This window comes from Aspergillus bombycis (assembly GCF_001792695.1).
Source record: "Aspergillus bombycis strain NRRL26010 chromosome Unknown contig00032, whole genome shotgun sequence".
Taxonomy (NCBI): Eukaryota; Fungi; Ascomycota; class Eurotiomycetes; order Eurotiales; family Aspergillaceae; genus Aspergillus; species Aspergillus bombycis.
Genome location: NW_019170034.1, coordinates 216,789 through 230,975, shown reverse-complemented (window position 1 = coordinate 230,975; position 14,187 = coordinate 216,789). Strand labels below are relative to the sequence as shown.

General features: G+C 49.6%; 6 protein-coding genes across 6 annotated transcripts; 3 read left to right on the top strand and 3 right to left on the bottom strand.

Annotated features, from left to right (window-relative positions):
* Positions 1 to 572: 572 nt before the first annotated feature.
* ABOM_004813 (uncharacterized protein) lies at positions 573 to 2,098 on the bottom strand (the record flags this gene model as incomplete). The annotated part of the gene is made up of 2 exons (XM_022531942.1): positions 573 to 1,807; positions 1,966 to 2,098. The coding sequence occupies 2 exons, from the start codon at positions 2,096 to 2,098 to the stop codon at positions 573 to 575; spliced, it is 1,368 nt and encodes a 455-aa protein (XP_022390146.1).
* Positions 2,099 to 3,090: 992 nt separating this feature from the next.
* ABOM_004812 (putative nucleolin protein Nsr1) lies at positions 3,091 to 4,783 on the bottom strand (the record flags this gene model as incomplete). The annotated part of the gene is made up of 4 exons (XM_022531941.1): positions 3,091 to 3,709; positions 3,762 to 4,045; positions 4,101 to 4,661; positions 4,718 to 4,783. 4 exons carry the CDS (start codon positions 4,781 to 4,783, stop codon positions 3,091 to 3,093), a joined length of 1,530 nt encoding a protein of 509 aa, XP_022390145.1.
* Positions 4,784 to 7,266: 2,483 nt separating this feature from the next.
* On the top strand, positions 7,267 to 9,146 carry ABOM_004811 (uncharacterized protein; the record flags this gene model as incomplete). The annotated part of the gene is made up of 4 exons (XM_022531940.1): positions 7,267 to 7,626; positions 7,686 to 8,266; positions 8,350 to 8,449; positions 9,099 to 9,146. The coding sequence occupies 4 exons, from the start codon at positions 7,267 to 7,269 to the stop codon at positions 9,144 to 9,146; spliced, it is 1,089 nt and encodes a 362-aa protein (XP_022390144.1).
* Positions 9,147 to 9,460: 314 nt separating this feature from the next.
* ABOM_004810 (dolichyl-P-Glc:Man(9)GlcNAc(2)-PP-dolichol alpha-1,3-glucosyltransferase ALG6) lies at positions 9,461 to 11,347 on the top strand (the record flags this gene model as incomplete). Its single annotated transcript, XM_022531939.1, has 3 exons — positions 9,461 to 9,698; positions 9,749 to 9,911; positions 9,967 to 11,347. The coding sequence occupies 3 exons, from the start codon at positions 9,461 to 9,463 to the stop codon at positions 11,345 to 11,347; spliced, it is 1,782 nt and encodes a 593-aa protein (XP_022390143.1).
* Positions 11,348 to 11,743: 396 nt separating this feature from the next.
* ABOM_004809 (copper metallochaperone COX17) lies at positions 11,744 to 12,093 on the bottom strand (the record flags this gene model as incomplete). The annotated part of the gene is made up of 3 exons (XM_022531938.1): positions 11,744 to 11,884; positions 11,949 to 12,001; positions 12,069 to 12,093. 3 exons carry the CDS (start codon positions 12,091 to 12,093, stop codon positions 11,744 to 11,746), a joined length of 219 nt encoding a protein of 72 aa, XP_022390088.1.
* A 447-nt stretch (positions 12,094 to 12,540) lies between these two features.
* ABOM_004808 (GTPase-activating protein RNA1) lies at positions 12,541 to 13,797 on the top strand (the record flags this gene model as incomplete). The annotated part of the gene is made up of 1 exon (XM_022531937.1): positions 12,541 to 13,797. The coding sequence occupies one exon, from the start codon at positions 12,541 to 12,543 to the stop codon at positions 13,795 to 13,797; it is 1,257 nt and encodes a 418-aa protein (XP_022390089.1).
* Positions 13,798 to 14,187: the final 390 nt, after the last annotated feature.

Here is a 14,187-nt window from a genome sequence, read left to right as displayed (position 1 = left end):
CAAGACATCCTGCCATATTTTACTTAGCAGTTTCAAAGAGTCAGTCTCCCATTGTTAACATTTCCAGATAACCCGAAAGCTCAGGAATGAATGAAGTCCATGTTACTTTTACGTCGGAGGAGCCAAACGTGTCTCATTGGTGGGAGCTACGGACTTTAGTTAACTGCATTCATTTCTAAGGACTATTATGTCCATGTGGGATGAAGGGAAAGGGGTATAGATTGCAAGACACATGAGAAACTTATAACGCAAATAAAACACAACGCCAAAGATTCAACAACCACACCGAAGGGAAGAAGAACAGCTCGGCCAGGAACTTTTCAAGGCATCCCAGACAGCCCATACATCACTCGGATATAACCAAAAGAGGTTGCTATGCAAACAACACCGAAAGGACTAAGGAAAGTATAGTATAGGGAACGCCAAACAAAAGAGAGACATATAAAGAATGGTGGGAATAAAATATCTGCACCAAAGTTCTCATCACACCATACCAATGTAAAATCGTAACTAACGCCCGTTCGGCTCATGATACTTTTGGGTCCATCTTTGTCGTCCTCATACGAAGCAGTTCATGCAATGACCCCTGATCCGGCAGCTCCAGAGCTCCATCGGAGCCGCTTCAGGCCTCCCTTGATGGCCTCTTGACCACAAGCCGCGGACGTTCTGCCACCAGAAAAATTGCCATCACCCATGACGGACCCGACCCCTGTGCTTGCCTCCATCCTTCCAACCTCACGGCCAATCACATAACCTGCTGAGAAGCTGATTGCTGAGAAGAGAACCACGACACCAGCGCTGATAACCCATGTCATGATCGTAGGACTAGCTGCCGAGTCTGGGGTGGTTGCTCGACGACTCTTCCTAGGTGCCGAGGCGTGGTGTTCTCTAGGGGAACTAGACCGCCGTCTCACCTTCGGAGCGGAGGGAGAAGAGCGTGGCGAATAAGTAGCCACTGGTGGGTTATGGCTCATGGGCCGCCTAGATGTGTTAGTCTCGACAGCCGATGCGGACACTTCTTCAGATATATGCTCTCCCATTGCCACTGACTCCGAGACCAGTCTGAACGAAGCTGGCTGTGCTCGAGAAGGCCCCGAGGATGGGGTAGGTTGCGGGTCAGATTTCGGCAGACCTCGTGCAGCGGCCGCACAGGAAAGAAGGGTGGAAAGACTGGAGCGGAGGGCGGCATCATGGTCTGCCTGGTAAGATGGCGAAATCATATTGTACGGGCTATGCTGTTGTGATTGCCTGCGAGCTGGTCTTACGCTGGCTTGAGAGTTCCGTCGAATGGCCGTTTGACGGCTAGAATTTGATACTTCGCTAGGTTGGGGACGACGCCTCTCAACTGGCCTGGTCCAGGCTGGGTTTTCAGATGCTGGCGGATGGGAGAAGACATTTGGCTGGGGGACAAACGGGGATGAGCTTATTCGCATCCCCAGCGCTGTTGACGCATCATCCTCGTCACTTGATGGACTATCTGACATCGCCGGGGGCCCAGAGTGAGCCAATAACGGGCCTCCAAGGGATCTCTGAGGCATGTCTTCATTGGAACTTGTCATAACGCGGTCCGATTCACTTTCACTTTCCTCATACTCGTCTTGACTACTGCTCTGTTCCCGGGACGAATAGTCAACCTGCGCCGCTGTGACAGCAGCTAGGCGCTGCAGACGCCGTCGCCGACTACGATGATGGTATGCTCTCGACCCATGTTGCTCGACACGTAGACCGGTTGTGATGATGTCATCATTGGTAGCAATAGAGGAAAGCGACGAGGAAGAGGGTTGCGACGCGACCTCGATCCACGAGTCTATGTAATACTGAAGTGAGTACATATTGATATAGCAGAAACGGTGATGCCTGGAATGAGGGGTGTAACGATATGCATGTTGTACGTGCAGGGAGGCTGCAGGAGAGGGGGCAAAGAAGTAAAGGAGGCAGATATTTGTCGCAGAATGAAGTGCTTACCTTCGGATCTCGTGGGAGCGACACCGGATGGAGAACGTGACTGGAAGGGATTCCGATGATGAGCGTCTCGTGGCGCTCGTCGAGGCTCATCTGGTTGCACCTGACTTAGCAGGTCATAGTGGTTTGGTTGCATAGTGTTGTGTATCTGGTCGTTAAGAAGTATTGGGGGGAACAAAGTGGTGAAGAAGGCGGGTCCCCAAAAATATAATATAAAGTCGATGAGATGGATGGGAAGGAGGGGTGTTGCCGATCAATATCACATCCACATAATCAGACCACCTGTGGCTGTAAGGGAACCGTCCGAAGCGGTCAAGAATGGTAGACTGACCAGAAACCCAGGAAGGGGGTTGAGTGTATGAAAGTGGGGGGAAGTGCGTGGGGAAAGCCAAGTTAAGTGGATTGATGGATGAGTTTATTTGCGGTTGATTATCTTATCAGGAGGGGGACACCACAATCAGTTTACGATTGTAGTTCATCAAAACCACGACCTTGACAGAGGACACGTCAAGGTGGTTGGTTGAGATGTGGGAAGGGAAGATGAGAGAGGACGAGGACTGGCTGAGAAGAAGTAGAAGTAAGCAGGGTGAAGGGACTGGCAATAAGGAATGATGTCGATGCATGGACACCTGACTGCCTCGTGCTGGTTTAAGTTCAATCAGCAGATCACCACCGGGAGCCACTCAGCGTTCACCCGACATCGGCAGAGGGCCAGTGAGCCTGCAAAGAAAACCAGAAATGCGACAAATGGAGATCCCAGCGACAAGAAACCTGGAAAGAGGAAGAAAGACGAGAAGAACCGGATCTGTCCATGGGAGGCTCACTCATGAGGTACCTGACGTGAATGGCATTTGCCAAGGCTAAAGCCCTCATACGTCTTTTTTACTCCCAGCTTGGGGGCCGACACTATATGAACACAAACTATCACGAAAGCACATTCCTAAATGAATCGATAACGATCTTCCATTATTTCATTCTATCCAATTACAATAACCATGCAAAACCACAAGAACTTTTCGAGTGCTCAAAGTCAGTCAGTAGCAACAACCTGTACGTAATCATACAAACAATCCTGAATCCTGTTCAACGGATATTAAAGAAAACTACAGTTCGTCATATCGTGTGAAATTAGAAGGTGACCTTGGTGCCCTTGTACTCGGGGATACCGCCGCGGGCCTTGTTGGGGGGACCACCACCGCGACCGCCAAAGCCGCCACGGCCACCGCGGCCACCACCACGGGGACCACCACCACCACGTCCGCCAAAGCCGCCACGTCCACGGCCACCACCGCCGCCGCCGCCGTTGTTGGCACGGGGAGTGCTGAAGTCCAGGCGAATCGGGCGGCCATCGATCTCGGCACCGTTCAGCTCGTTGAAGGCCTCGCGGGCTTCCTCAACCGACGAAAACTGGACGTATCCGAAGCCCTTGGGGCGGCCCGACTCAGGGTCGGTCGGCAGGCGGATGCCCATGATGCCTCCCTTCTGACCGAACACCTCGTGCAGAGAGTCCTCGTTGGCACTGAAGGGGATGTTGCCGACGAAGAGAGTATCGCTCTCGGGGCTGGCCTGATCACCGAAGGAACGGGCACGAGCCTGAGCCCGGTCCTGGAATCCACCCTGGTCCCGGTTGGCGGGACGTCCAGTAGCGTAGTCAAGGTTGATCTTGCGACCGTCGATCTCGGTGTCCCTCTTGGCCTCGAAAGCCTTAGCGGCGTCAACAGCGTTGGTGTATTCAACGTAACCGAATCTGGAAGCGTTAGTACAGCACCATGAAGGGTTCGATGGAAAAAAATACTCACCCGCGAGAGCGGCCAGTGTCACGCTCGGTCATGATACGAACGCCAGACAGCTCACCAAATTCCTCGAACTCACTCTGGAGCCAGGCCTCATCCACGTTCCAGGAGAGGTTTCCAACGAAGAGATTGGCCGATGCGCCGGCAGCAGGCTCTTCAGTCTTGGTCTTCTTAGGAGTGGCAGAGACGTCATCCTCAGCCTTGCGCTTCTTGGAGTCCTTGGCAGACTCTTCGCTGTCTTCAGACTCAGAATCGGAAGAGTCGGAGTCAGAGTCACTGGAATCGGAAGACTGGCAGAACCATTAGCATTCTGAAATGATGTAGAATATGGACAATACCACATACCTTCTCAGCCTTCTTGGGAGCCTCGTCGCTGTCAGACTCAGACTCGGACTCGGAAGAGTCGCTGTCACTAGCCTCCTTAGCAGCCTTCTTGGGAGCTTCTTCCTCATCAGAGGAGTCAGACTCGGAGGAGTCGGAAGACTCAGCAGCCTTCTCAACCTTCTTGACCTCCTTCTTAGCGGGCTTCTCGTCCTCAGACTCAGACTCAGAAGAGTCGGAGTCGGAGGAGTCCTTAGCCTTCTTAGACTCCTTCTTAGACTCCTTCTTAGACTCCTTCTTGGGCTTCTCCTCCTCGCTCTCACTGCTGGAAGCGTCCTCCATCTCTTCGTCACTGTCAGAGTCGGACTCCGATTCAGAAGATTCGGAAGAGGACTCAGCGGCCTTCTTCTTGTCGGCCTTCTTCACCTCCTTCTTGGCAGGCTTCTCCTCCTCACTCTCACTCTCGCTGCTGGAGCTGGAAGACTCCATCTCCTCATCGCTGTCAGACTCAGAGCTGCTGCTGGGGGTAGGCTCCTTCTTCTTGCGCTTAGACTTCTCGCCCTTGGAGGCGACCTCACGAGCAATCTGCTTGCTCTTGGCCTTGGGAGACTGGGACGCTTGGAGACACCAGAGTCCTTGACCTTGCTCAAGGCCTTGTCAACGGGCTTCTCAGCACCCTTCTTGGAAACGGACTTAGTCTTGGACATTTTGAATCTGGCAATGTCGATTGTTAGTTGATTCACATGAAGAAATGACTATGGGATGAGAAGGAAATACAAACCAAAATATGATAAACTTGGAGTTCAAATCAAAGTAAAAGATTGTCAAATGATAGATCCCACAAATGTGCGGCAAATCGTACAATCCCTCAATCACCCGATTTCAGAGAATCAGATACCCACAAATAACCCACAACGACAGTGTTCAAGCCCACAAGAGACGGACGGGAAATACGCAACTGTATAATGAAACCCACGAGAGTAACCCACAGATCCCACAAGAGAAATTGCAATATGCCACAGCCCACAGCCCTCTGTATTAAGCCCACAGGATGTCTGTTGAAAGTGAATACGGGGGGAGGATTGGTAAGATTCACTCGGTAGGAATACTACTAAGTGAAAAGATATGAAATTGAAAAAGGCAAGGATAAATAATAAGTGAAGATGGGAAGAGAAGGAGGAGAAGAAAATTTCAAAAGCTGGAGCTCTGATAAGATGTGGACCTGGGCGGAATCCAAGGAAAAAAAAAATAATGGGGCTGGCAGAAATCCCTGCACACCGCCTGCCAGACCCAGGGACAGACCAAGGAGGTCCCTTTGTACCTGTAAGCGGCCAGTCAATTATCTGGCAGAATTATTTGAACATTTTCTCAGGTGGATCACTTGGTTGTCAGAATTTTGAGCCCATTGTGTTATTGACAGATATTTTATTCTACTCGGAAAATTCAGGCAGATGGCTATATGGACAAACGCTTATAAGGGAATTTCCAAATAAGACTGGGCATTTTTATTCAGGTTGGAGGCATCACAAATAAAAAACCCTATTACCCTTATCTCAGCAGGCCCAGACCCTCTGGATAAGGAAAAATCTGTATAAGATAATAGCTGCAGGAGGCTACGTTGGATTATATACGACAATATATTAATTTGTTATCTTTCGAGATATATCACGCGCGAACTGGTATGCCAACAAATACCAGCATTTTTCGGTATAGGTGTACAGACCAAGTTGCAAGGCAAGTAGCTCAGCTTGCTGTGCTGCATACAAGGTTATGGGGCGATATTTTCTCGACAGATCAGAATAATAGTGAGATGGGAGGCTTTCCCTCTCCTTGATTTGAGGCTTATAGCCAGCTGATAGAGGCCGCCGATATGATGATAACAATCGGTGAACTCAGCGGCTCAGATGACTGATGTTGTTGGCTGTCGCGAGCGTACAATAAGAAGGCTGCGTACTGTGTACCAACAAACGTTTATTTGGGGGCGTGAAAGCACCCCTAAGTAAAGGTGGGAGGCCATGAAGCTTTACCCCGATAATGGTTAAGACTCTTTGCAGTCATTTACTCGGGAGCCTAATTTATACTTATATGAGATGGTTGAATTCATCCGTGACGTGTTTAAAGAGGAAGTAACAACATCAAGTATCAGACGTGCTCTTCTATATGAAGGGTGGAGCAAAAAGAAAGCCAGGCAGAGAGCAAGTGAGCAAAGTTGCGAAACACTTCAAACATCGGACCCAGGCATCTCTTCAAGTTCAATATTCCAAGATACACAGTGAAGCTGTGGGTAAGCTTTGAGAGATGAGGCCTGGTTTATTTTATGAGAGGGACATCTACTCACCTAACTACTATTGGAAAATATGTCGGCTTTGTCGCCGCATTGGAAGTTGAAGATTTAGAAGACAGTTTCTAGGGGTCAACTTTTGATGTAGCGTATAATCATGGTATGAAGGGCTAGCATGTTGAGTTGGCCGAGACCTTCTATCGCCTATAGTATTATTGTATAGGTCGGACGAATAGAAAGAAGAATATGCATTCCAACTGAAACAACATGTGGGTCGATCTCTTCGAAGCGTACTTTTTCTGGCCTCAGCTACAGCCCCAGGACCCGAACGAGAGGTTGCCCAGGACTTTGCACTAAAGGTGGAGTTTATAGATCTGTACGGAGTATAGTTAGTTTGTCACACAGATGGCGATCTAACAATTTGATTCTTACCATCCATGCATACCCAATGTAACGATGATGCCGCATTGTCGACTCGTTGAGAAATCCTATAAAGACTTTGGCTCCTTCATGCCTTGTTCTCTTGCAAGCCCTCTTCTCCAAGCAACGTACCCAACTCTCTTCACTAGGAAAAGAGTAACTGAACATGTCTGCTAACACAGCTTCATCCCCCCCCACAAGTGTTGGCTTGGCTTCGGCCTCGACTTGACATCAATTACTCCCATCGACATTATGACTGTGTGTAGCGTCACCCAGGAGCGAGAATGAGAGGCTAACGGTCCCCAGGTTACCCAACACTTCCTCAGAGCCGTGTGCTTCATCAATCTCAGGTCAGGTGGCACGGCGCAAACTTATGGTGGCGTCACCTGGACCGTACCGGATAGCATTTGATGTTGCTGCAAATTTCAGTAACGCTGAAGGTAGGTTTATGGCCTCCAAGTTCCTTGGTATCTTCGTTTCTGACAGAAAATGGTTTCCCAGACCGTTTACTACAATGGATCTGAAGCTGACAGTGATTTGGAAGCTAATCCCTCTCTTTCTGGCAAATACATGGCGGTCTCTGCCGGTGCATCTGCCAGTTTCTCCATTAACAAGACTTTCCATTCGAGCTACCAGTATTCCATGTTCGACTTCAGCCAAGTCCTCCTGGAGGTTGGTTTCGAAAACTTCGCCGAAGAAATCGATGTCAATGCGATTGCAAGGCACGTGAAAAAATTGGCTGAATTTAACGCCACGAGGCCAGATGTCGTGAGGAAGTATAAGGATTTCTTTGGCGCCTTCGGATCCCATGTTGTTACTGGCGCAACTTACGGGTCACAGTTCCAACTGGTGAGTCACTCATGCGCAGTGAGGTTTTCAACATGCTGATTCATTTCTTTGTGCTGTAGAATTTCTGGGCATCTAATGAGGACTCTTCCGTAAATTCCAATTTCAAGGCCGATATCGAGGCCGAATTCAACGGTCTCACCGCCAGCGGACGGTTCGATGCGTCCGTCAAGAAAACCGGTCAGTATAAGGCTTTCGAGAAATGGATGCAAAAAACCTGCTCCTGTCAGGGTGGGGACACAATTATCGGGACCAAGGTTTATTCCGATTCCACCGCTGAAGATGTCTACCGCAATTACGAAAGATGGGTTGAAATTTCTCAACAGACCCGGGGGGTCATGGCTTTGCAGACCAGGGGTCTTTGGGAACTCATGGCGGCCGCGATGGATGACGAGCTGAATAATCGTGTCGAAGACATCGAACAAGCCTTCGACTGGATTGTTGGTAACCCAGCCATCCACCAAACCAAGTGCACGCTCGTTATCAACTCGGACTGGGGTGAGATCGGCTTTTTGAACCCTTCCGCGTTCATCGTTCAGGATCCCAACAGCCCACCCCCACCGGACAACACCACCTTCTCAAGTATAAAGATTATCTGGGGTCGAGAACATTTTCACGACTTCAAGGGTGAAATCAGAATCGAGTAAGCTTTTAGAGCCTTCGTCCCCTCCTTCCTCACCTCCCCTGAAGCTCTTTGGTCTCTGAGTCTGACATGACTATGTGCAGCTTCCTCATTCAAAACGACGGTTCTCCTGTAGACATTGAGCTCTCTCATGGCGGTGATGGGTCCACTGGTAGTGGTGCTTGCTGGGCCATCATCGGTGATGTAAGTCAATCTGGGGTATCTGTCACTGTTATCTGCAGCCGATGTGCTGACATGGTTATATGGGGAAATCCATAAGAGAACGAGGGTATTCATGACAACAACCGGAGCACGCAGTGGTTTTAAAATTGCCCGGTCAACCCGAACCCTCTGCCCGGTCAATTCTAGACATCTGAATTGCTGGCAACACCCCATAACAATCTTAACTAAGCTTCAGCCTGGGCCTTATTTTCATTCTTGGATTTCTAGTAGAGACAGAAACCCAAGGCCAACTCTAGTTGATTAGCAGGATAAACTGGGATATCGATTTTGATCAATACTCCTAGTGTTTTATCTAATGTTGAAGTCTTTAAAAGTCTTGGTGGTAGAGATGATAGACTTATAAAAAACGTTGATTTATATGGAATTTAGAGCTGGAACGCTCGCTGTCTGGTTACGTTATATCAATCAGCTTGGAGCAACCAGCCTAGTAATCCTTTCCTTTCCTGAACTCTCAGAAGCAAACCCTAACCTACCCTTTATAAATCCATTGTTATAACCCCAATGAATAGAAAATGATCTGATTCGTAGGTTTATACTAGAAGACTAAGCCGAAGAACGAAGAAGAAGGTAAACAGATCAAGACTAGTATAGAGTAGTTAACTACCGTCAGACAGCAGAGCGGCTTTATGAAGCGGACCGCCTGAGCTTGCTGAGGTAACCATTGCCCTGGTCAGAGGTTCATGAGGTCTGACTAGACCGCCTTCTAGTCTAGGTATGGCACAGGTACTTCCATTGAGTGGAGATTGAGTAGATATTTAATTGGTGAAGATTTACCCACGGTATGTCATTCTCCGGGACCAAACAATTGCATTGAGCTGGCCGCATCCATCGACTGCGTATTCTGCCCCCGACTCTTTCTCCTCCATCCGATTCACCAGACCTTGTCCTTGGTCTCAACCATTCCACGGCTTGGTTTCGCGTGACAGATACGCAGTCAATGGGTCACTCTTAATCATATTTCGTCTCGACAACATGGCTCCTCCCCCTTCTTCCTACCGTCCACGGAAGAAGAGAAAGTTCCCCTTGTCATCCACCGGGTCAAACAACGCCCTTATTGTGGACGATGGAAACGGCAAACATACTCCTGTGTTCCCTTTGGCGTCCTTCCTATGGGCTGCTCGAGCAGGCGTATCTCAATGGCTCATTCTACCTCTGATCTTGATGGCCGTGGGCCTATTTCGCTGGGCCGTTAGTTTGTGGGGATACTCTGGTAAGTGGAACGATCCCCCGGTGAATGAAGTTTGTTTCTAACCCATGTAGGCTTCCAAATACCCCCAATGCATGGCGATTTTGAGGCACAGAGACACTGGATGGAGATAACAGTTCATTTACCCATGTCAAAATGGTACACATACGACCTGCAGTACTGGGGGCTTGATTATCCACCATTGACTGCATATCATAGCTGGCTATTGGGAAAGATGTACGTGAACACTTGATGCCGCAAAATATAGCCGTATTGATGCTGATGGTGGTAGTGGTACTCTGTTTGATCCCTCATGGTTTGCTCTGGATGAGTCCCGTGGCTTCGAGGATCCTCGGCTGAAAGTATACATGCGTGCTACGGTGGTAGTATCCGAGTATCTTATTTTCATCCCGGCAGTTGTCAATTTTCTGCGCCGATATACGCAAATGCATGGAGTACCCGTATGGTCTGCCTCTGTCGCCCTGGTTGCTATCCTTTTGCAGCCGTCGACCATTTTGATCGATCATGGCCATTTTCAGTACAACACCGTCATGCTGGGGCTTGTTGCTGCGAGTTTGGATGCGATTTTGGCAGGACGCATGCTCTGGGCATGCATCTTCTTTGTGGGTGCCTTGGGGTTCAAACAAATGGCTCTGTACTACGCGCCCGTCATGTTCGCTTTTCTTCTGGGAATTTGCGTTTTCCCTCGGATTCAGCTCATCCGCCTTCTTTGCATCTCCCTGGTTACGATTGTCGCATTTGCCGTTCTTATTGCTCCACTCGTAGTGAGTGCTGTCAGTGTAGATGCTCATAATGAGTTGTCCTCGATTCCGCTGCCTCCTCTCCTACAGGCGCTACCTATCGAGCTGGACAAGAGCTCGATACTTTACGCACCCTTGCTTCAGCTGACGCAGATAATTCACCGAATCTTTCCTTTTGCTCGTGGCCTGTTCGAAGACAAGGTTGCAAATGCCTGGTGCGCCATTCACACCTTTTACAAACTCCATCGATTCGAGACGACTCTGCTCCAACGAGTGTCATTGGGTGCCACATTAGCATCTATCTTGATTCCTTGCGCTATAATTTTCCGTCACCCACGTGCCTCCTTTCTTCTTCCAGCCTTGTCCACAGTGGCCTGGGGATTTTTCTTGTTCTCTTTCCAGGTCCATGAGAAGAGTGTTCTACTACCCTTGTTGCCCATGACGCTCATGCTCTCTGGCGATGGAGGTTTAAGCAAAGAAACCCGCGCATGGGTGGGGTGGGCCAACATGCTTGGCTCTTGGACGATGTTCCCTCTTCTGCAGCGCGACGGCCTCCGAGTTCCATATTTCGTCATGACCTTCCTCTGGGCCTATCTACTTGGCCTTCCTCCCGCCTCTCTAGAAGTTTACCGTGGCCGAAGCTCTTCAGATGATTCCTCGCCTCTCCCCGAACCTCACATTATCACCAAACTTCTTCATCTGTGCTTCTATCTTGCCATGGTCGCGTGGCATGTGCTAGAAGCCTTTGTTCCTGCTCCGCCTGGAAAACCCGATCTCTGGGTGGTGCTCAATGTGCTTATCGGCGCTGGCGGATTTGGACTCGCATATTTGTGGTGCCTACGGAAGCTGATTTTACAGTGCTGGATGATTGGGCGCAAGGTGGAGAAGGATTCGCAGAAAAAGAACCAATAATACACACAAGCGTTTTGTTTCCTATATTCAAACCAGACCAGGAGGTTAATTTGAGAGATACCCATTTTCTTTTCAAGGGCGCCACACATAGCTCTGTGATTTGTATATAACACTTATTGCGCAACCTACACCAACCATATTCTGTCTACACCATAAAGGCCGAGGCAGGTTAGAATGAAGCTTTAATACAGAACACTATTCACAAGTCAAACCCCACAACTTTGATCAAGAGTCATATTTTACATTCTAATTTATCTCACAAGAAAGGAGAGTTCCCATCAACCATTACAGCAATACACATCTAATGTACAGTCTATGCATAAACCCGAATCCCAAAACACCATGCAGTGAAAGCCAAGCTGCGTGCACTTGATCCCATTCCCGGCAAGAAATAATCTAGACCTTGAATCCGTATCCAGCCATACAGGCCTTGTACTGTTCAATCATGGACTTGCATTCTTGCTGTGGGTCGTCGGATTTCGAGAAGAGCATGCAGTCGTCACGGGCGGTCTTTTCGGTTTTACAGACGCAGCAGGGCTGTATCAATGTTTGATTAGCATCGGGTTTGGAGATGAGTCGAGGAACGTCATGGTAATCGTACTTTTGGCTTCTCGGCAGGGGCCGGGGTAGGCTCGGGGGCTTTCTCTGTAGAACCTGGGGGATTTTGCATGTTAATGAATGGACTTGCGGAGAACCGGAGGTTCTGGAGAAGTTGACTTACTGCTGGAACCGAAGAGCCACGACATGATGGAGGGGTTTTTTTTGGGAGGTTGATGGGAGGGGATGCGGATTCGAAGGTCCGTAGGTTAAGGAGCGAGATCGCGAACGATTATAGATGAAGCAACCTGGATTGGAAAAATATGCTGATTAATGCAATGATGTGATGCGCAAATGGCGGCACTGGTTGCTGTGGATTCCTGGAGCGACGATCGCATGTTTGGCTATGGATCGGATTGGGTTTAGCGTGCGATTTTGGGTTCTTCATTGCAGGTGCATATCATCCCGCTTGACTTTCTCCAAGTTTTTATTCTTCTTTCCTTCACACTTGTTTTGCTTCTCCACACTCTTTATACCGTTTCCTGGGGTCTTATTTCGTATAGTCGTCTTAGGCAATATACTGATCACTGCTTTCCTGTTGTCTTCTCAGATTGTCTTATTTCGATACTAAATCCCACCCCTGAAATTACCCCGCCATGGCCCCTCCTAAGGTCTTTTCTCTTGAAGGCAAAGGTCTCAAGCTGGACACCGCTGAGGATGTTGAAGCCCATATTTCGCCTCTGATCGAGAGCACCGATTACACTGAAATCCGTCTTGGTGGCAATACTTTCGGCGTGACAGCCTGTGAGCGTTTGGGTGCCGCCTTTTCCACCCAGAAGAACCTCGAAGTCGCTGAACTTGCCGACATCTTCACTTCGCGTCTGATTGAAGAGATCCCCATCGCGTTGACTCACCTTTTGAATGCGCTCCTTGAAATCCCGACGCTTCACACCGTCAACCTTTCCGACAATGCCTTTGGCAAGCGGACCTCGAAGCCCCTCGTCGACTTCCTCTCTGCCCACGTTCCTTTGCGCCACCTGATTCTGAACAATAACGGTATGGGCCCTGATGCAGGTGTGGAGATTGCTGGAGCACTGGAGGAGCTCGCGAAGCGTAAGGAGGAGGCCCGCAAGGCAGGAAAGGAGGCCCCTCAGCTGGAGAGCATTGTCTGTGGCCGGAACAGACTGGAGAATGGAAGTATGGCAGCGTGGGCACGTGCATATGAGGTGCATGCCGCAGGGATGCGCTCGGTGAAGATGACACAGAACGGTATTCGTCAGGAGGGTATTTCCCTGCTGTTGAGGGAGGGTCTCCGCCACGCCAGCAGCCTTGAAGTCCTAGACTTGCAGGATAACACCTTCACCATCATGGGCTCTACTGCTCTCTCTGAGGTGCTTCCTGGCTGGGCTTCCTTGCGCGAGCTCGGTGTCGGTGACTGTTTGCTCTCCGCTCGTGGTGGTGTTAAGGTTGCGCAGGCTTTGGCTGGTGCCAAGAATGGGAAGTTGGAAACACTTCGTCTGCAATATAATGATATCACGGCCGAGGGTGTTAAACAGTTCTTGCACGCGACCAAGACCGCACTGCCTTCGTTGCGCCGAATTGAGTTGAACGGTAACAAGTTTATGGAGGAGGACGACAACGTCAATGAGCTGCGCGAGATCCTAGAGGCTCGTAAGGAAGAGCATGGCAAGGATGATGACCCGGAGGAGATGTGGGGTGTGGACGAGCTGGATGAGCTCGAAGAAGAGAGCGACGAGGAAGAAGAAGAAGAAGAAGAAGAAGAAGAAGAAGAAGAGGAAAAGGCCGAGAAGTTCGTGAAAGACAATGCTCAGGCCGAAGAGGCCAAGGTCTCTCAGAAGCAGGACAAGGACGTTGACGAACTTGCCGAGGCTCTGGGAAAGACTGGTCTGTAAACACGTCTTGGCTTGACCGATCATTCGCCTACTCCCGTCATCCCCATATACCCGATGCAGCAGCGGTACCTACTTGCGCGCAGGAGCTGCGGTCATGTCTAATGATGTGTCTAGGGCTGGCTGGCATGCGCCCGTTGGTTACGGTCAAAAGAGTCCACAACAATGAACTCCGTAAAAGACCGAATCAACGTGCCAGTTGAAGTTACCCTGACACCGCCCGCCGTGAGTTGCACCCGCGCTTAGATACGGCTGATGCCCTGTGTTTTATGCTTCATGCCCATTGTCACGCTCGCATCTTGGTATTTTTTTCAGGGACATTCGATTAGACAACCATTGGCCCGTTCCAACCATACGACTTACATTTTGCCCCAGTGATGTATATAATGAATC